General features: G+C 39.8%; 2 protein-coding genes and 1 pseudogene across 3 annotated transcripts in view; 1 reads left to right on the top strand and 2 right to left on the bottom strand.

Moving 5' to 3' along the window:
- Nucleotides 1-22,507, bottom strand: part of ddx18 (DEAD (Asp-Glu-Ala-Asp) box polypeptide 18) — a 45,219-nt gene that overhangs the window by 14,765 nt on the left and 7,947 nt on the right. The gene's annotated exons all lie outside the window — the stretch shown is intronic.
- Nucleotides 1,010-13,070, top strand: LOC146322515 (protein NLRC3-like; annotated as a pseudogene). Its single transcript, XR_014771299.1, has 6 exons — nt 1,010-2,872; nt 4,605-4,778; nt 5,870-6,043; nt 8,561-8,734; nt 11,318-11,494; nt 12,936-13,070. The product of XR_014771299.1 is annotated as a protein NLRC3-like (transcript).
- Nucleotides 19,118-22,406, bottom strand: LOC146322514 (uncharacterized). The gene is made up of 3 exons (XM_084723981.1): nt 22,114-22,406; nt 20,210-20,367; nt 19,118-20,118 (listed from the first exon to the last, which is right to left on the bottom strand). The coding sequence occupies exons 1-3, from the start codon at nt 22,289-22,291 to the stop codon at nt 19,360-19,362; spliced, it is 1,095 nt and encodes a 364-aa protein (XP_084580107.1). The 5' UTR covers nt 22,292-22,406; the 3' UTR covers nt 19,118-19,359.

The following is a 22,507-nucleotide window of genomic DNA, read 5'->3' as shown; positions in this document are numbered from 1 at the left end:
AGACTGACACACAGTGTGGCTAACATTAGCAGTGTTAGCAGCAGCAGCTCTGCTTGCAGGTTTATGTCTGTGTCTGTGCTTAATGTGGTCAGATGTTTCTCCAGTCGAGTGAATATATATCACCTTATTCTTTCACAGTCTACATTTATCTGTCCGACTTTGCTGATATAAACATCTGGAGTTGCCAGGGTGATCGGTTCATACACGCTGGGCAAGAGGGGCTGCTGTCGACTAGCATGGATGGGGAGGTTTAATCATGTAGTCGACTAATCACGTGCATCCCTAATTACCTCACAAAAGATATGCTGCCACTCCACACTGGAAAAGGTGGGGTTCAAACGAATGATAAACAAATTGGACCTGAGATATAGTTTACCATCTCAAAAGTGTTTCTCCAAGACAGCCATACCTGCGATGTATGTTTGACTGATGATTGGTAAGTATTATTTTAGAACAATGTTTGTGGTGCTCTCCTCACAGATTGCAATAGGGTAACTGATTAAGAGTCAGAAACATGCAAGTGCGATTAGCATTATTTTATTGTCATATTTATCGTTATCAGCTAAATGCCAGAAATTATTGGGCTAAAAAATTTTGCCAATATCGCCTATCCCTAATTAGCCGATAAATATCAGTTAAAATAGTATCTGACTTAACAGATGATGTTTAAACATTTAATTTGAGTTCTTTGGCAAAATGCTATATAAAAGTTTTGTGAAATTGATGTATTTATCTGAGCCTTAATCTCTTTTTTTATCTTCAGATGTGGACAAACTACAGGTTATAAACTTCTTTTTAAAATACAAAAATATGAAAGCATCAATTATCTTATCAGTACTGGCCATGAATCGCAAATTATCAGTCTCCTGGTATCAGCTGAAAAAACATCAATATCATTCATCCCTAACTTAACACACAGTCAGAGGAAATCAGAGAAAAAGGGAGAATATCTGATGTTTCCTTGAAACTGAACTTTATAACCGTTACTTCTTTATATATTCTTACATTGTTTTTTTTATTGATAATGAAAATACCAACAGATTGTCTTTGTTTTGTCTCACAGCTTTTTGTCTTTTTTAGTGGATGGTGGTCTGCAGGAGGTTTCAGATGAACATAAGATCAGTCTGAGGAGTAGATGTGAACATGTGACTGAAGGAAGTGATGAAACAGGAAGTGAAACCCTCCTCAACAGGATCTACACTGAGCTCTACATCACAGAGGGACAGAGTGAAGAGGTTAATACCCAACATGAGGTGAGACAGCTGGAGACAATGTCCAAGAAGAAGACCCTCCATGAGACTCCAATCAAGTGCCAGGACATCTTTAAAGCCTTACCTGACCAACAGAGACGCATCAGAGTCATTCTGACCAACGGCGTCGCTGGCGTTGGAAAAACCTTCTCAGTGCAGAAGTTCACTCTGGACTGGGCAGAGGGTTTGGAAAACCAAGATGTCAGTCTGCTGATTCCGCTCTCGTTCAGGGAGCTGAACTTGATCAAAGATGAGCAGTACAGTCTTCTCAGGCTGCTCCATGTTTCCCATCCAACATTACAGAAGGTCACAGCAGAGAAGCTGGCTGTCTGTAAACTTGTGTTCATCTTTGACGGCCTGGATGAAAGCAGACTTTCACTGGATTTCAACAACAGTGAGGTTGTGTCTGATGTCACACAGAAGTCATCTGTTAATGTGCTGCTGACAAACCTCATCAGGGGGAATCTGCTTCCCTTGGCTCTGGTCTGGATAACTTCCAGACCTGCAGCGGCCAATCAGATCCCTCCTTCATGTGTTGACAGGGTAACAGAAGTACGAGGGTTCACTGATGCCCAGAAGGAGGAGTACTTCACGAGGAGGTCCAGTGATGAAGATCTGTCCAGCAGAATCATCTCACACATCAAGACATCCAGGAGCCTCCACATCATGTGTCTGATCCCAGTCTTCTGCTGGATCACTGCTACAGTTCTGGAGCACATGTTGACTACAGAGCAGAGAGGAGAGCTGCCCAAGACCCTGACTGACCTGTACTCACACTTCCTGCTGGTTCAGACAAAGAGGAAGAAGAAGAAGTACGATGAGGGCCATGAGACGAGTCCACAGGAGCTGACGGAGGCTGACAGGGAAGTTCTTCTGAAGCTGGGGAGGCTGGCGTTTGAACATCTGGAGGAAGGAAACATTATGTTCTACCAAGAAGACCTGGAGCGATGTGGTCTGGATGTTACAGAGGCCTCGGTGTACTCAGGAGTTTGTACAGAGATCTTCAAAAGAGAGAGTGTGATCTTCCAGAAAACAGTCTACTGCTTTGTTCATCTGAGTGTTCAGGAGTTTCTGGCTGCAGTCTACATGTTCCATTGTTACACCAACAGGAACACACAGGTACTGGAGCACTTCCTGGGAGAAAAACATGTTGATTTAACCCTGGATGACTTTCTGGAGAGAGCCATGGAGAAATGCCTCGACAGTAAAAATGGTCACCTGGACCTGTTTGTCCGCTTCCTTCATGGCCTCTCTCTGGAGTCCAACCAGAAACTCTTAGGAGGCCTACTGGGTCGGACAGACAACAGTCCAGAAATCATCCAGAGAGCCATCAACAACCTGAAGGAGATGAACACTGATGAGATCTCTCCTGACAGAAGCATCAACATCTTCCACTGTCTGACGGAGATGAACAACCACTCAGTACATCAGGAGATCCAAGAGTTCCTGAAGTCAGAGAACAGATCAGAGAAGAAACTCTGTGAGATCCACTGCTCAGCTCTGGCCTACATGCTTCAGATGTCAGAGGAGGTTCTGGATGAGTTGGACTTGGAGAAGTACAACACATCATTGGAGGGACAACGGAGACTGATTCCAGCTGTGAGGAACTGCAGAAAGGCTCGGTAAGTGTGTAAGTGTTGGGGTGTGTGTGTGTGTGCGCTACACAGCTGCAGAGACGTCTTTCTATGTGAAGCTCACAGTTCTCAGCAAAAATACACAGTAAAATTATCAGTTGATGGTAGGGGTGTGTATCTCACTGACTGAGAACGATTCAATTCATATCTGGATACATGTTCAATGATACGATATATCTTAGAAAACTTTTGATTCGATTCAGCTCTGTCACGATAAAATACGATGCAATACAAGATAATGCAATGAGTGAATCTTTACATTTTGATTCAATTAATGCTACATTTGTAGAGTGCTGTTAGCTACTAAAAGAAATCCTGATAGTTTTACTAAATATAGAAACAGTAGAGACAGAGAGGAGACATTACAGCGATGTTAACATCTTATTATGAGTCTGATGTGTAAATGATATACTGCAGCCTGACAGTCTGTGAACAAACTTTAAAACTGTTTAAAATATTAGTATTTTTCCAGTAAGATGATCTGCTGCTCTGTTTCATATGAAGAGTGTTGTGGTTTTGATTAGTGTGGAGGAACAGTGATGCTCCATGTTACCTGCTCTCACAGTGACATGACTTCTCTGTGGATCAGACTTGTGACTCTGTACTCAGCTGTCAGACATGTTTCGCATAAATAATTTGCAGCAGTGTTTCTCATCTTTCTTATAAAACACAAGCTTATTCTACACTTGCGCATTACAGTGTCACTTCTGTCGCTCTTTTAAGCGCAGTCTGTTTTGAGGAAACAAAGAGGAGACACAGAAGAGGGAGTGCTTGTTTTGTGTGAGCAAGGCAGCAGGCATCCAGTGAGAGCAGTACAGGCAGAGATGGGGGCAGAGAGAAAATGGAGGAAAGGTTCAGTGGCAGTGACTTAATGCCAAAAATGCAACATATGCATGTCCCAATGATGTGGCTCTATACGCTAGTGCTGCACTGATTTTTTTTCCCCATTCATGTTCAGCTTTATACCAATACAGGCTGTCTGAACCGATGCACTCTTATGTTACACATTTAAGTCTGAATCGAATGCATGAGTGAATCGTTACACCCTTAATTTATGTTCATATGGACGTCATAGCAACAACATGACACCTTTCACTACAGTTTGAATGTCAATATCTCTAGAATATGAAAAAAAAATCAGGTGACTCTCTCTTTTTCTTTCTCTCTTTTCTCTTTGTCTCTCTCCCTCCTTCCATCTCTGTCTCTGAATGAGGGAGAAAAAAAGTCTCTGCTTTCTAATTCCAACTGTTTTCTTCTATTTATAGCTTGTGCAAAGTTGATGTAGAAAGATGGGCAGCAGTGCTGTCTGTAGGTTGGACAGCACACGCGTGTGCACCACAGCAGGTCTGTGAGCTTACTTCACCTGTCTGTCTCTCTGCTCCTCTCCATCTCTGCTCTGCCCTCGGTGAAACACAGAGGAGAGAAACATGACTGTCTGAGCAGCTCCTCAAGGCAGTGCTAGAAGAAACACTGCACTGATTCATGAATTAATTCATATTTAGTCAAAAACAGCAGTTTGTGTTCGATTACGTTGCTCAGGAAAACTTTGACATGGTGACAGAAGGAGCTCAAGTTTCAAACCACAAACCTTGTGATCAGTGCCTGACCAGCTGAGCTACAGACGGTCATGTTCATGTGCTTTGTGATGCAAACAGTCTGTTTTTATCAGAAAGTGTCAGATTTTATTATTCTTTAACTTTCATATTCTCTGTCATCACAGATTTTATGCCTGTGGACTCTCAGAGACTCACTGTGAAGTCGTGGTCTCAGCTCTGAAGTCCAACCCCTCCCATCTGACAGAACTGGACCTGAGAGGAAACGACCTGAAGGATTCAGGAGTGAAGCTTCTGTCAGCTGGACTGGAGAGTCCACACTGTAGACTGAAGACTCTGAGGTCAGTTCATGTATTTTGCTCTTATACAGTGTATATCTACCAAAATTAAATCCACAAGAAAAGTTTTACATTTCCTTCAGTTCTTTTGTTTTCTGGGTTTGTCTGAGCACAAATCACATCAGCTATTTTTTTAAGTTTGTCAGTGTGAACAGTTTATCTGTGAATTTAGTCTGAACTCAAGTTGGATTCATGTTATTAAGGAAACTGTAGGGTTTATCCTTCAATGTGCTGCCAAATTAAATCAACATTTATCTTTTTTCTTACATGTGAGACATCAAAAAAAATCATACAGCGTAAACCTCACAGCACAGAGACAGAGTGTGAAACATATTTCCAAAGTCAGGTGTTTGAAGTATGGTGTCTGATGTGTGACCAATGACAGGCGACATGTGATGATGCTTCCTGTCAGAAAATGATGTCACTTTGTGTTGTGAGTCGACCAGTAAACAGGAGCATAAATAATAAGGTAGCAGCTTCCATTTAAGGTGAAAACAACATTCATGTCAGTCTGCTCAGTTCTAAAGATGATGAGGATGAAGCTCACAGTCAGTCAGCTGTGTGTTGATGAAGATGATAGTGGTGATGAATGAGAGATAAATGAGAGCAACAGAAATGCTGGGACAGCTGTTAAAGACCTTTGTCAAGTTTTGTATTTCATTCAATGATGATTTATTTAATAAAGTCTTATTTCATGTGGAGCATTTTAAAATCCTACAGAATACATTTCTCTTTGTATTTGAATCAAATGATACATGATTGTTATGAATTAGAAGAAAGAGAATGAATGAATGAAAGTCAAAGTACCAACATGTATAATTTGCTGATTATTCCAGACTGGTCTGAGATCAGCAGCATGTTATTAATGTGTGTTGACATGAATAGGTGTGTAAATGTGCTGACATTTGGATGACGTGTGCAGAAGGCTGACATTATGACGATCCACAATAACACAATGACAAAGTCACTCTGCTCATTTTAGAGAAAAGTTCATTGATTTGGACATAGTACTGTTGAGCTGCACATTTAAAACCTCAACACATCTGATTGGATTATAAATGGATTTTTATCTTCATCATTTATTCTTTATTCAGATTAAGGAACTGCAGATTGTCAGAGATCAGCTGTGCTTCTCTGGTCTCAGCTCTGAAGTCCAACCCCTCCCATCTGACAGAACTGGACCTGAGCAACAACAAGCTGAAGGATTCAGGAGTGAAGCTTCTGTCAGCTGGATTGGAGAGTCCACACTGTAGACTGAAGACTCTGAGGTCAGTTCATGTACTTTGCTTGTACTTGCTTACTTTTTATATCTTTTCATGGGACAACACTGAAGAAACGACACGTTGATACAATGTAAAGTAGTCAGTGTACAGCTTGTATAACAGTGTAAATTTACTGTCCCCTCAAAATAACTCAACACACAGCCATTAATGTCTAAACCACTGGCAACAAAAGTGAGTACATCCCTAGGTGAAAATGTCCAAATTAGGCCCAAAGTGTCAATATTTTGTGTGGCCACCATTATTTTCCAGCACTTCCTTAACCCTCTTGGACGTGGAGTTCACCGAAGCTTCACAGGTTGCCACTGGAATCCTCTTCCACTCCTCCATGATGACATCACAGGGCTGGTGGATGTTAGAGACCTTGCCCTCCTCCACCTTCTGTTTGAAGATGCCCCACAGATGCTCAATAGGGTTTAGGTCTGGAGACATGCTTGGTCAGTCCATCACCTTTACCCTCAGCTTCTTTAGCAAGGCAGTGGTCGTCTTTGAGGTGTGTTTGGGGTCGTTAACATGTTGGAATACTGGCCTGCGGCCCAGTTTCCGAAGGGAGGGGATCATGCTCTGTTTCAGTATGTCACAGTATATGTTGGCATTCTTGGTTCCCTCAATGAACTGTAGCTCCCCAGTGCTGGCAGCACTCATGCAGCCCCACACTATGACACTCCCACCACCATGCTTGACTGTAGGCAAGACACACTTGTCTTTGTACTCCTCACCTGGTTGCCGCCACACACGCTTGACACCATCTGAACCAAATAGGTTTATCTTGGTCTCATCAGACCACAGGACATGGTTCCAGTAATCCATGTCCTTAGTCTGCTTGTCTTTAGCAAACTGTTTGCGGGCTTTCATGTGCATCATCTTTAGAAGAGGCTTCTTTCTGGGACGACAGCCATGCAGACCAATATGATGCAGTGTGTGGCGTATGGTCTGAGCACTGACAGACTGACCCCCCACCCCTTCAACCTCTGCAGCAATGCTGGCAGCACTCATATGTCTATTTTCCAAAGACAACCTCTGGATATGACGCTGAGCACATGCACTCAGCTTCTTTGGTTGACCATGGTGAGGCCTGTTCTGAGTGGAACCTACCCTGTTAAACCGCTGTATGGTCTTGGCCACTGTGATGCAGCTCAGTTTCAGGGTGTTGGCAATCTTCTCATACCCGAGGCCATCTTTATGTAGAGCAACAATTCTTTTTTTCAGATGCCATGAGGTGCCATGTTTAACTTCCAGTGACCAGTATGAGAGAGTGTGAGAGCGATAACACCAAATTTAACACACCTGCTCCCCATTCACACCTGAGACCTTGTAACACTAACAAGTCACATGACACTGGGGAGGGAAAATGGCTAATTGGGCCCAATTTGGACATTTTCACCTAGGGGTGTACTCACTTTTGTTGCCAGTGGTTTAGACATTAATGGCTGTGTGTTGAGTTATTTTGAGGGGACAGTAAATTTACACTGTTATACAAGCTGTACACTGACTACTTTACATTGTATCAAAGTGTCGTTTCTTCAGTGTTGTCCCATGAAAAGATATAATTAAATATTTGCAGAAACGTGAGGGGTGTACTCACTTTTGTGAGATACTGTATGTAGGAGCCATGAATGAATTTGAAGGGATTTTCTAGGTGTGTTGGTTTAAATATTGGTGTTTGTTATTGTTTAGGCTTTGTGTGATCCTGTTGATGAGGGAGTATGTAGGTCATGTGGATATGGGCAGGGATTTTGGTTAATATATGCACCTGCTCACCTTTTTTTTGTGTGTCTAGAGAGAGAGAGAGAGAGAGAGAGAGATAGATAGATAGAGAGAGAGGGTGTGCGGGGTCGCTGTATTTTTGTTAACTGCTATTTTCTTTGATCACTGTGATCACTTTGATTATGAGTTTCTGCACAGTATCATAAGCTGATTGTTCTTTTTCGTTAATAAAGAGTTAAACGTATTATTTCGTATTTCAGTGATTTTTTTCTGTTAAGCGCATCAAACGAAGTCGAAGGCCTGGCCTCTGCCTCTCAACGACTCTTTGTTCTTCGAGGTTGCTACACTTTAGCTTTATCAAATAATGGCACAAAAATTAATAATCAAAATAAGTCTATATGTCACAGCACCACTTAGGTCCAATATTTGACGTGGTGTGGAAATGATAATGATTAGATGACTGAAGAAAATATGTATATTTGTATATATATATATATATATATATATATATATATATATATATATATATATATATATATATATATATATATATATATATATATGTATATATATATATATATAAATGTTGTGTAAATGTTGTGCTGACATTTGGATGACGTGTGCATAAGGCTGACATTATGACGATCCACAATAACACAATGACAAAGTCACTCTGCTCATTTTAGAGAAAAGTTCATTGATTTGGACATAGTACTGTTGAGCTGCACATTTAAAACCTCAACACATCTGATTGGATTATAAATGGATTTTTATCTTCATCATTTATTCTTTATTCAGATTGTGGAAGTGCAGATTGTCAGAGATCAGCTGTGCTTCTCTGGCCTCAGCTCTGAAGTCCAACCCCTCCCATCTGACAGAACTGGACCTGAGTGGAAACGACCTGAAGGATTCAGGAGTGAAGCTTCTGTCAGCTGGACTGGAGAGTCCACACTGTAGACTGAAGACTCTGAGGTCAGTTCATGTATTTTGCTCTTATACAGTGTATATCTACCAAAATTAAATCCACAAGAGAAGTTTTAAATTTCCTTCAGTTCTTTTGTTTTCTGGGTTTGTCTGAGCACAAATCACATCAGCTATTTTTTTTTAAGCTTGTCAGTGTGAACAGTTTATCTGTGAATTTAGTCTGAACTAAAGTTGGATTCATGTTATTAAGGAAACTGTAGGGTTTATCCTTCAATGTGCTGCCAAATTAAATCAACATTTATCTTTTTTCTTACATGTGAGACATAAAAAAAAAAATAAGTTCAACACATTTCTGCTCATGATGGAAAAAAAATTAAAACCCTGTAAGTCATTATGATGAGACGCTTTCTCAAAATAATGAGTTAGTTTGTCTTTATTTAAAGACCATGTATGACAGAGACTGTAGGTCTATCAAATAAAGACACAAAAATTAATAATAGGCAACACTTGGAAACTGAGGTCCAATATTTGACCTGGTGTGGAAATGATAATGATTAGATGACTGAAGAAAATATTGACAGATTGGGGCTGCTCCCATAGCTCAGTTGGTAGAGCATTTGTCCCATGTACTGAGGCTGTTGATCCTCTGCAGCGGTCGCAGGTTCGATTTCCGCCTGTGGCCCATTTGCTGCATGTCATTCCCCCTCTCTCTACCTCCCTTCCTCTGGCCTGTGACAGTAGACTTAAACCAATCACAGGTCTTCTCAGACCTGGGGGACTCCTATTGGCTGTTCCATTTTTGCAGCTGTGCGTGAGCATTCTTTCAGTGAGACCCTGAGTTAGTGAGGGGAAACTACTGCAGGAAAAATCTCTATTAAATGGGATTGTAGTAAAAGGGAAAAAAGTCTAATGAGCAACCCGGCAGTTGGCAGCTCACTCGGTTACTTTTGACTTCACCTTCATTCACATGTATCACAGAGCTTTGCCGAGTGCCCAGATGACTGGGCGGAGATGAGACACAAACCCAACAGACAACTGCTCACACCTGGGGAGCTCAGCAGAGGAGGAATTGTGGCAGAGTAGAGCTTCTGGAGGAAAAAAACACTGGAGTCACTATGATGCTGGCTACTTTACTCGCAGGAGGAGAGCTCATAGTATATGTTTCAAACTTTTGGAGTTAAAAAGATTTACTTTCACTCCTGCATTTCAACTCTCTGCAGCAGCGGCAAAGAAGAAATCATAGCTCAGCATTTGTTTTTTAAATTTTTCAGATGAAGAAGTGAATTTATTTTTACTCCTGCCACTCAGCCCCTTTGCAGCAAGATTCACATAATAATTACAGATGCAATGACCAACCAGATGAGAGCTCAGCGTTCCCTTTTTAAACTGCTGGGATTAAAAGGTTGATTTATCTTCATGTTTGCTTGTAACCCTGTGTGCAGCAGCACCATGGAGGAGCTGACTTCACTATTTACAGTAAGATATAATTAGTCTGTCTGTCCATGTTGACTGCTGACCAGAGGACAAATGTATTTCAAAGTCATGTCATGAGAGTATAGAGAGGAGGGATGTAAAGGAAAGAATCAACTTCTCAGGTGAGTGCTGATACACAATTATAGATACCATGCTTTTGCACTGGCATTTTTGGCTGCACCAAGTCAAACCATGTTGCCGCTGAGTTGAATTGTCATGACCACTTAATCGCAGCAAGCTGCAACTGGCATGGATTGGCTCTGGAGTGGCAACAAAGCGAGCCTAACTTGTCTCCAAGTGGGCTGAGGTCACATTGTGCCGACCACGGCCAAACCGTGGCGAGCCTCCTCTCTGTCCCCCTCCAACAAGCGAGTGCTGTGATACTGAGCTCATGTGTGTAGGAGAGCAGAGAGACAGCTCTCTTATGTTCAGCTCTCAATACTTAAGTATCCTCACTGAATCTTTATGTTTTGAAATGCAGTTTCTCTCCTCTGTCTGTGTGTTTTTACTGTCAGGTGTCTGTTTTATTACACACAGCTAATGTCTGTCGGTCTGTGCTCGTTCATGATTTCCTCCATAAACTGTTGCTCATGTGCATGAAGTGTGTGCTGCTTGTCTGGTAGGGGGGCTCAGGGCACAAAAAGGAAACCTAACTCAAATGAGACTCAGCAATCGACCGTTTTTAGACTTACTATCTACCGTAACTTTAATTGTTACTCTATAGTAATTGAGTAATAAAAATCCTCTCTGGAATTAACAATACATCAGCTGATAGATGAATTGAATAATGATCAGTTGTCCAGAAAGCCGCAGTGTCCAACAGCAGAGGCCAAACAATCAGCCCATTGAGAACAGGCAGGTTTTGAACAGACACTGTACTAGTATTTCCAAAGTCAGAAATACATGATTGTTATGAATTAAAAAAAGAGAAGAGGATGAAAGTCTTGTGTGTAAATGTTGTGCTGACATTTGGATGACGTGTGCAGAAGGCTGACATTATGACGATCCACAATAACACAATGACAAAGTCACTCTGCTCATTTTAGAGAAAAGTTCATTGATTTGGACATAGTACTGTTGAGCTGCACATTTAAAACCTCAACACATCTGATTGGATTATAAATGGATTTTTATCTTCATCATTTATTCTTTATTCAGATTGTGGGACTGCAGATTGTCAGAGATCAGCTGTGCTTCTCTGGTCTCAGCTCTGAAGTCCAACCCCTCCCATCTGACAGAACTGGACCTGAGCTTCAACAGAGACCTGAAGGATTCAGGAGTGAAGCTTCTGTCAGCTGGACTGGAGAGTCCACACTGTAGACTGAAGACTCTGAGGTCAGTTCATGTATTTTGCTCTTATACAGTGTATATCTACCAAAATTAAATCCACAAGAGAAGTTTTAAATTTTCTTCAGTTCTTTTGTTTTCTGGGTTTGTCTGAGCACAAATCACATCAGCTATTTTTTTTTTAAGTTTGTCAGTGTGAACAGTTTATCTGTGAATTTAGTCTGAACTCAAGTTGGATTCATATTATTAAGGAAACTGTAGGGTTTATCCTTCAATGTGCTGCCAAATTAAATCTTTTTTCTTTTCTTACATGTGAGTCATTTTTTAAAAAGTTTAACAAGTTTAATAAATATTCAGGAATGACTTTTTATACAGGAACTTGACGTCAGGACACACACACACACACACACACACACACACACACACACACACACACACACACACACACACACACACACACACACACACACACACACACACACACACACAGCTGAGTCTATTGACACAGTCTCAGAAGTCGTGGTGTCAGACAATATCTAAAATATTGAGTATCAGGATATTATTAGTATTGTCAACTCAAATTTTAATGCGTATAGTGGTCTGTTCTTCATATTATGACAGTTCTCCTAAAATCAGATTAAACAGATTAAAAAAAACATATATCACCTTCCTTACAGGATGACAATGTAAGGTAATATATCGAATGGTAACCTGTGTATCATGATACATATCATATTAGCAGACTCTTACCAATACACAGCCCTACTCACAACACATCTAGATCCCATGCTTTCTCATATGTCTACAGACTTTGCTTTCATATGCAGATATGTGTTGATAAAGATGAATATTTTGTCCACATGTTGCTCTCTTGGTAAGCAAAGTGAGGTCTGTAACATTTGTCTCTGTGTATAAATGGTCATGAAAACTGAACACTAAAAATGTCAATATGCAGTGTCATTCAGGGCTGCTTTGTCATAATATCTGTGTCATAAAAGTGACACGTGCTGACTGAGCTGCACCATATTGGTCATTATCAATACATGTGTTCTTACATGTCATCTAATGTGTGGTGTATCAAAGAGTCTAAATAACTGCACTGTTAAAACTGATGTCACTGTGTCCAACCTGTTGTCTGAAGGAAATGTTTAATGAGCAACAATTTCACAATGAAAAACAGAACTTGACTTTGGGATGATGGTTGTAAAGTGTGGGACAGTTGAAAGTAGAATTCAGGACAGTTGTGGGACACTGAGGACAAAAGTGAATTTTGAGTCCTGCCATTGACTGTGTCAGTGTCATATTATACTACATCAGGGTATCAGCTGCACTTCACTTCCTTACTGAGTGATGATCCTTCAGTTAGAGTTTACATTTTCTAAACTTCTAATTTCTAAACCTTCTTCAGATCTGAACACATTATTAAACACTGAATGATTTCAAGCAGGAACATTGTCTTCTAAACTTACATAATTTATTCTTTATTCAGATTGAAGCTCTGCAGTTTGTCAGAGATCAGCTGTGCTTTTCTGGCCTCAGCTCTGAAGTCCAACCCCTCCCATCTGACAGAACTGGACCTGAGATTCAACAACCTGAAGAATTCAGATGTGAAGCTGCTGTGTGATCTTGTGGAGACTGTGAGGTCAGTAGAGAGGCGGAGTCAGTCCATGCTGGTTTCAGCAGTATTGAAGTAAACAAAGTTTGCATCAAAGTAAAGACCCAGCATTTCCTGTTTTCCTCAGTGAAGCAGTGAGAGGAGAGCAGTGACAGGCTTCAGGATCTCAAAGTGTTTGTTTCAACACTAAACAACTGATCAGTTCATCTTTGTCACAGATCTCAGATCAGTCTGACTGAAGCCTGCAAATCACTGGCTCTTATTTCATAGAACCATGGTTACATTTAGTAACCATGTGGTTTTTGTACAGACCAGAACCTGCTGAAGTCCAGGAACCACAGCTGATGATTTGTCTTCAGTCTTTGTATGAACATGTAGGACCTTTAACATCATAAATATATATATATCTGTCCATGTGTCTTGTGTTTTGTTGTTCAGACATGAAAAAGTGGTTTGGAGCCTCCTTATTCTGCAGTGATGATGCCTTGAGGGTTGGACTGCAACTAAAGATTACTTTCATAGTTGATTAATTTGGTTGATTATTTTCTCGATCAATCGATTAATAGTTGTTTTGTCTATAAAATGTCAGAAAATGGTGAAAAATGTTGATCAGTGTTTCTCAAAGTGCAGGATGACTCAAATAATGAATTAATAATGGATGAATGGGTGCAGCTATAGTTTAGGGACTCTCAGCAGTTTATTTCCACTGTGTACTTGATCTGCAGAGTCAACAGACCTGATGGTCTGTAAGCTTCCAGCTCAGCATGTTGACTCCAACATGTTAACATGAGAGCTGAAAGGAAGCAGCTCTGCTTCACTTGTGCTCTGAACACGACTGAAGTCCTGCTGCTCTTTATACTGGATGTGATGAAGAAGAGTCTCTTTAAACACTGATTTATGACTCCTGCTGTCTGTCTGCTTCTCTCATCAGATGGAAGTCATGGTGATCTCAGTCAGAGTGGTTGATGATGAAGGAGTTTGTGTTGAGAGGATCAGCTGTGTCCTGATGATCCGCAGAGGTTGAAGCAGCAGCAGCTTGTGTGTGGAGAGGCTCTGACTGGGCCGTGTTACTGGGAGGTGGAGTGGAGAGGAGAGCTTCATCCAGCACTGACTGACAGACCAATCACAACCAGTGGAGACGACTGTCAGTGCTGCAGTCTGACCTGCTCTGAGATCCTCCTCCAGATGTTGGGGTCCTTGGTACTTAGTTCCACTGTTCCCCTCATTACTGCACCCCTGGATTCTTATTATAACCACTGATGATGATGATGATGATGATCAGCAGGTTTCATTTTGTGTTTCTTCTCATATTTTCCATTTATTGCTGTTTTTATATGAATATATTGTTGGTATCTGTTGTAGAATAAGGCCCATATTTCCTGACATACTTTCTGTTGAATATATATTGTTATTGTCATATTATCTCGTTAAATATTGTTGAAGAATGTTTATATTTTTTATATAATCATTTTCTATGCTTCTTTATGTTTGTATTGTTGAATGGGAGCAGCTGTAATGTGACCAATTTCTCCCCTGAGGATCAATAAAGTATTTGTGATTGTGATTGTGAGCTACTTTGTTTTGGCAGGTTTTAAACTTGTGACATGAACACAACTAAAATACATTAACATAAATATTTTATTTCGTTTATTTTGCTAATTTCTGTGTATATGTTACCCCACACCTCTGTGTAGTATCCAAGATATTGCATAAGTGAACAATACAAAATCTTAAGTGTCCTTTACTTTTTATAAAATTCCAATATTTACTATTTAATACAAACTTTTGTCGTTTATATTCTATGAGATTTCCAAGTAAGTTTAATGTTCAGTTACTTGCTCAATATAATCTCCATCTGTTACTAGAGTGATATTATCTTCCTTTTTTCAGTTACTGAAAACCATAAATTTTGTTTTATTCCCTTTCAAGGATAATTTACTTTTATCAAACCAGCTCTTAAGTTTGACCTTTTCACAAACTAAATTATCAGTAACTTTCTTTAAATCAGACCCAGAATAAAAATATTTGTGTCACCTGCGAACAGAAGATACTGTAAAATTTTGGGCATTACACAGATCTCATTAATATATAAAATAAATAGTTTTGGGCGCCAAAACAGACTCCTGTGGGACTCCACATTTAACACTCATAAACTCAGAATTATTACCAGCAAACTGCACAAATAACTGCTAATTATCTTAAAGTCTTTATAACCTCTTAAATACAGCTCTGCTGATTCCATAAATCTGTAACTTGGAGAGAAGCAGATCTATCGTACAGAATGATTTTTTTAAATCAATAAATACCCCTACTGTGCATTTATCTGCTTTTATCTCTAGCTGCTGTAATCTCTTCTGTTAATTCAGTCAATCTGAAGGATGTAGATCTATTTGTTCTAAATCAATACTCATTCTCACTTATCAATTTATTTATTTATTTATTGGTCACCATTTTTGAAAAGTTTAATTATGTTTATTTCATCTTTTCTGGAAAAACACCAGATTGGAAGGACAGATTGCAGACATAAGTCAGAAGTTTGAGTCTGCAGTCAGTGTTTTTTTTAACTGTTGTCAAATCAATTTCATCACAATCTGCTGATGTTTCATTCTTGCACTTCTTTACTGCCCCATCAATAAACACTGACTGCAGAATCTTTTTTCCACCATTTCCACTTCTACCTGCCTCTGTTTTTCTCCCTTCCTTGTATCTCATTAGGCTGCACAAGGTTCGGTCCAACATTCAGAAAAACAAAGAACTGAACTCATTCACCGCCTCAGTCATGTTTTTTTACAACCTCGTCCTTGACAAAGAAATCTGGAGGTAAAAATGATCAATAATTTGACAAAAATTCACAAAATATTAATTTTAAAATGATTTCAGTGATTTAACAATGGTTGTATTGTTCCTCTAGAGTCTATGATCAGAACTGAATCCATAGCAACGCTCTGTTCTTCATAACAACGGTGTTATATGTTATATGTTTATATGTTATACTATATATTATTATATATTTAACATAGCTGTGTAATACAGTAGAATTATTACCTGTCTGACAATTTTAACAAAACTGAAAAACTACAGATTTCTTGAAAGTAGAATTCATGGCAGAGCTGTTGGATTGTATTTTGTTGTACAGGCGTATAATGTAACTGGTGGTGCGATAATTACAGTGTTTGAATGTGATGACATGTATTTGATATAAAGTAAAATATCATTTTGAATTTCTTGAAATGTGGACAAATGTCTTCTTTTGGATTACAAAGTTAAAACTGATTTAACTTGAATAAAGATAAAGATGACTAATAATTTCAAGAGTATCTGCTGCAGACCTGCAATTTGCATAGTTGAGAGAGGGACCCGTCTGCAGGGAAGATGGCGGACAGGGGAACCGCCATAGCTCTACTCCATACTGGAAGTCCCAACCAGAAGTTGGTCTTCTTCGTGTATCTTGTTACTTATTCAGCGCTCCATCTTTACAGTACATCCAGACATTGAATATTTGTGCAATTTCTGTGGACTTGAGGATGAAACTATCGCTCACTTATTCTATCAATGCACGTACAGTAGAACTTTTTGGAAAGATATCCAGCATTTTGTACAAGAAAAAACAGGAAGAACAATCAGTTTCCAGGAAAAAACATATTTTAATTTATTTTGATGACTGGACTGTAGACAAAGACTTGTGTTTTTTCTGTCAGTTGATCTTGAGTTTGGGGAGATTTTACATCCATAAAAGCAAATGGGCCAATTCTAAACCAAACATTGTGCTCTTTAGAAAAGAACTGCTCTGCTATGCTGCCACAATCAAGGACATTAGAAATAAGAAAGCTGCCAAAACATACGCTATCATGGAGAAATTTTGTGGAAGTGATCTGTAAAATCCTTTTCCTTTGGTTGTTGCTTTGCTGTCTGTTATGCACAGTACCCATTGTGTGCTTGTAAGTTTGTATTGGTTTGTGTCTGTATATAAGATTGCACAATAAAAAAAAGGTATGTCCAGACGGTAGATCGTTAAGCTTTTCTACTATGCTTTTTAGCAAACAATGTGTAGGGAGTGTGTCCTGTGTTTAATGAAGGAATCTTCTGGTGGGCATGCTGGGCCATATACCGGAAAGGCGGGGAGAGCATGCCAGCTTCCTGCAAACAAGATCCTGCATAATATTTCTGTTTTTCACAAGAAAATGTGTCATTACTTTTCTTCACTGAAATATATGGAGAAAAAGAATACAATCAAACTTTGCAAGTTAGCAGAGGATCTTAACCTTACAGAGAACCCCAAGCTCTATGCTCTTATTCCCTACTGAATTTCTTTTATTTCTTTTATTTATTTATGGACCTTTTTTGTTATTTATTTTATACAACTTTATTTTCTTATTACTATGACTTTAATTAATTAATTCATTAATTAATTATGTACCACACTGTACTATGCCAATTTGTTTTGTAAATTCGCTAAATAGTATCCTGCATAATATCTGGGCAATACAGTCCTTACACTGTATTTCCACCAGTGCTGGTCTCCTTTTTTACACTCAACATAAATTACAATTAACCATGCTAATGTGAAGGTGATTGTTATTTTCCAATTCTAGCATGAATGATATGTGTGATATGTACATCTCAGTTTTACATACTGTATAAAGTCATGAAAAGAGAAAGAGTCAATTAACTATTAAATTATGCAGTACGGAGCGGCGAATGGTGAATAATATACACGAAAGAGTAAGAGAAAAGTGTTGATTCCAGGTCTGATGTGTATCTTAATTCACCATTGCCCATCCTTAAATCAAACTTGTAATATAATCAGTAATCCAAACAATCTATATTAATGCAACAGAAGCTCTGAGAGAATCTGATTACACCACCATCTGCTGGCCAATGGCTGCAACTGTCACTATTTTCCTCCCTAGTGCCGTCTGTACAGTTCAGCACTGATTACAGCATTCAAAGAAGGAAACACATTGACCACAGAATAAGCTCTCAGCTTGCACAAGTACCTGTTCAATAAATACAAAGAACACAGAGGTCAATAAGAGGAAAACAAGTTTTTTCTTCTCTTTAATATGAGCAGAACATCAAAACATACACTGAGCCTCATGTATGTGAGTTGGGTCACACAGCGTCCACTGATGCTGACTGCTCAGAATGATCCATAACTTTGTTACTTGTAAGGCTGTGAGTTTTCTGGCTGGAAGACATCAAAAAGTTAAATAACAGAAGAACCAGTCGGTCTGAATTAGCTTCTGAAAGGCATAGATTCATTAGAGACTAGGTATCTTATGTTTGAAAAGTCCTTAAAGGGATAGTTCAGATTATTTGAAGAGTTGTATGAGGCACTTATCCATAGTCAGTGTATTATGTACAATAGATGGTGGTTGACACAATTCCAGTCTGGAGTAGGTAGCTAAGCAATGTACTGTTGTGGACAGGGTCAGCAGCAAAATATATTTTAGACACCTAAAAAAGATCAGTTTAAAGGCAACAGACTTGTACAAAAACTAGAGGAGGTCAGTCAGTGGAGTAGGGATTTTCCCCAGGCAACCCGAAAATAATACATTTAAAATTTTCACTGCTTTACCTTGGTATCGGGCAGCCTTTTCCAATGGAAAACTGCCGTTATAAAAGCTAGATGTTGCTCTCTGCAAAGCCACCTGACTCCTTTGACAAAATCAGTTATTTTACCTTGTGGAACACACAGGTTGTTGGTCTACTGCTGCCTTAGTCTGTTTTTTGTTTTTGTTTTTGTTTTTGTGTGACTTTGGTGTTTCAGAGGACTCATTTGGATTCACCAAAGTGACACGATAACACAAAAAACCTAACCGATGGAGGCAGCGGTAGACCTGTTCTGCAATGTAAAATTTCTGTCAGAGTGGTCTGGTTGCTTCAGAGCAGCGATTCCCAGACTTCTTCTGGCCCGCCCCATTTGAAGCTGAAAAAAAAATCTACTGTAGTTAATGCACTGACTACGGATAAGTTCCTCATACAACCCCACTTCAAATAGTCCAAACTATCCCTTTAAGTTGTCCGATACCTCTTTGTCCTAAGAGTTCCCTATCTTTTACTAGCGTTACTATGGTTAATTGTGGAAATCCCCTACAAAGTGCTACTCAGTGCTAATATGTAACAAATGTCAGGACGTCTGGATGGCAAAAAGGTAAATTTGCATGACTGTTATTAGTATCTGTTTTCTACTGTTACCACTTACTGCTGAATAACTGCTTTGATGCCTTCTAACCTACACTTACTAACTGAAGTGTCTGTAATCAGAAGAAATAGTGGTAACTCTGTATCTAAAATATCAAGAAAGTGGAAGTGTCTCCTCCTCGATCTTGACCATGTGTTGCTCTGTCTCTCGTTTGATCTCCGAGGCCTGCGAGCTGTTTTCACTCATCCCCTCCAGCGCTTGGCCTTGATGGACAGGCTGCAGTAACTGGCTCCTGGACATCCTCCTCATGTGCTTCATCTCCTCCCATCTCTGCATCCTCCTTCCAATCTCACACCCTTTGTTCTTTCTCCTCAAAAACCTCTGCCTCCAGGAGTGGTTCATCTGTGAACATGCCTGCTGGGGCCTGGAGCAGCTCTGTAACGTCACGCTCTCCGTCACCAGCCTGGGCGTGGACGGCGCTCGAACGCACCGTCTCTGCACGTCCTCCTCCACTGCTTTGAACACCAGGTCAGTGATATCTCGCCGAAGCCTCATGAGCACCATCGGGTCTTTGATGTGACGCATGTCTGCCAGCATAACCTCTGCAAACTGGTTTAGTAAGTCATGTTCGGATGCATTTGCCACTTGGTCGGGCTGATCTGGAGAGCCGTCATCATTGTGGCGGTGAGGACAGCTCAAAGACATGACGTCTGTAACTTGAGGTTGTGGGTTTGGACAGTGTGGGGGAGCAGGGTTGTGGACGGAGGCCACAGACTGGAACTCATCATCCAGATCTTGCCCAGTCATGCCAGCATCCAGCGGACTTCCAAACGAGCTCCCCATCTCCTGGTCAACGCTTCCTTCAGTCTCCAGCTCCTCATCGCCCTCTTCCCGATCGTCAAACTTTTCCTCCTGCAAAAAGTACAAGCAGAAACATATAAGTCTGCAGTTAAGATGTGCAGGGAAGCATCTGCCGGCTTTTCTGTATTTGTTTCAAACTTACCAGATATGAGTCACCTCGCCTGCGAACGATATAAGGCCTCAAGAAATCCAGTTTCTCCCGAAGCATCTTCTGCTGGACAGTGCTGACCTTCTCCGGATGCCATAACACCCTCCCGTACTGAGTCCGGAGTGATCTTGATCTTCTCTCAACATCGGATACTGCATGGAAAAGGTGAAAATATGACTTAGAATAGGTGCCGCCTGGCCTCGGCATCTGGGGATTTTTTTATTTAGCTCCAAATAATTTTCTCCCCTTTATAATGACTCTTTTAATTGATCCGTTTGTCTTTAACGAGGACAGCAGTGTTGTTATTTTGTATCTTCAATAAACGCAACTGAGGCAAGACTACAGGTCACTCAAATCTTCAGTCAATGGGGTTACTATACCAACCGCTAGCTAGCTCACACAGTCAGTCTGAGGAAAAAGTGGATATAAGATTTTTTTTCACCACGTCCCCAAATCCAAGAAACACACCTGTGCCAGTTGACTGATATACTGGACTGATATTGGCTTATCACACCAATATCAGTCTATATCTGTGTCAGCATATAGCTATGTTGTCTGATTGTACCAATATGATTTTTTTAAATGAGAACATAAAGCAGATTCTGTGTATACTTTATCTTTTTTTTTTTTTTTACTTCAGGTTTAATATATATTTTGTTTTTATATTTATAGTTATTTAAAAATAGTAAAAATATCTGTAAAAGTTTACTATTTCAGTGCCCAGATATAATTTTGGACTGGAAAGTTTACTGTCAATGGGACTGTTCACCCCCAAATAAAAAAAACAAACAGATTATTTTCCCCTAGTCTGTAGTGCTGTTCATCCATATAGATTGTTTTGGTGTGAGTTGCACAGTTTTGGAGATATCCACCATACAGATGTCTGCCTTCTTTTCAATATAATGGGACTAAATGGCACTTGGACAAAAACAAATAATAATAAAAAAAAAAAAAAGGAAATATTCAACACTTGTGTCTCTTTCCAGAAATCATGACCTGGTTACTCAAGATAATCCACAGACCTTGTTGTGAGCAGTTTCATGTAGGATTTACTTTCTTTCAAGTAGAAAATAAATTATGGATTATCTTGAGTCATGATTTTTGAAAGGAGACACTGGTTTTGAATTTTTCAATTTAAAAAAAAATATATTTTTTTGGTGCAAAGCAGAGTGCCATTTAGTCCCATTATATTGGAAAGAAGGCAGACTTCTCTACAACCAATATCTCCACAACTCTGCAACTCTCTCTCTCTCTCTCTCTCTCTCTCTCTCTCTCTCTCTCTCTCTCTCTCACACACACACACACACACACACACACACACACAGACACACACACACACACACAAAATCTAAATGGAAAAGTGGCACTACAAAGACCAGGGGAGAAATGTGTATTTCTGATTTTGGGGTGAACTGTCCCTTTAAACTGTAAAATATCCTGCTTCCATTACATTATCTTTGCCACAAGTGGGAACCACTTATGAGGGAACATTGTGTATGTATGTATATATTCTATATTATATTCTATATAAACAATATTGGCAAATATCAATGTCAGTATTTTTTACTCCCTAAAAGCAGTATCAGTATTGGCTCCAAAAATCCAGTATCGGTCGGGTCTAAACTACGTTTCAAGCGTCACTTGTAAATATTCTATTTCTGGTTCGAGACAAAGTATTTTTTTATCTGCTGCACAGTGCACACTGTAAGTGAAAATTAACATTAGGATATGCCAACTAACAAAGTCCTATTCAATTGATATGAAGTTGAATAAATTAGGTTCATACCTTTACTTTTTCCGTGCGTACTGCTGCAGATTTTTTAATGCGACACAAATAACAACACATTCTTTTTTTTTTTTTTTTTTTTTGTATTTCACTTTTCATCCAGCAGGCTTACCAGACTTCCCGATGGATAAAGCGAACTCGCTCCACAGCTTTGTCTTCAAGTCCTTGTCGTAGTAAGAATCAACCGAGGAATTAAAAAGGCAGTCATGTCTGCGCCAGAAATCTATCAGCATGTTGTCCATGGTAGGACCCCAGTGTGGCCCCCGTATCTGACCTCGAAAGTGTGTCATAGTGTGTGGTGAGAGCTCCCGTTATCTACCATAATATCTGCATATATTCGCCTTAAACCGGCTGGTCCCTGTCACGGATTATGTTTGGCTTCTTCTTTAGTTCAGGTGCAGCTGGATAGAACAACAGTGAACAGGAACATTACTGCCACCAACTGATGTGGAGTCAGCAGTGGAGATTTTACACTTTATATGGGTATTCTGGATTATTTTTATGAT

This window comes from Lutjanus erythropterus, chromosome 8, assembly GCF_056507025.1.
Source record: "Lutjanus erythropterus isolate fLutEry1 chromosome 8, fLutEry1.hap2, whole genome shotgun sequence".
NCBI classification, from domain to species: domain Eukaryota; kingdom Metazoa; phylum Chordata; class Actinopteri; order Lutjaniformes; family Lutjanidae; genus Lutjanus; species Lutjanus erythropterus.
The sequence above is the reverse complement of the archived record's forward strand: the minus strand, read 5'-3'. Positions and strand labels throughout refer to the sequence as shown.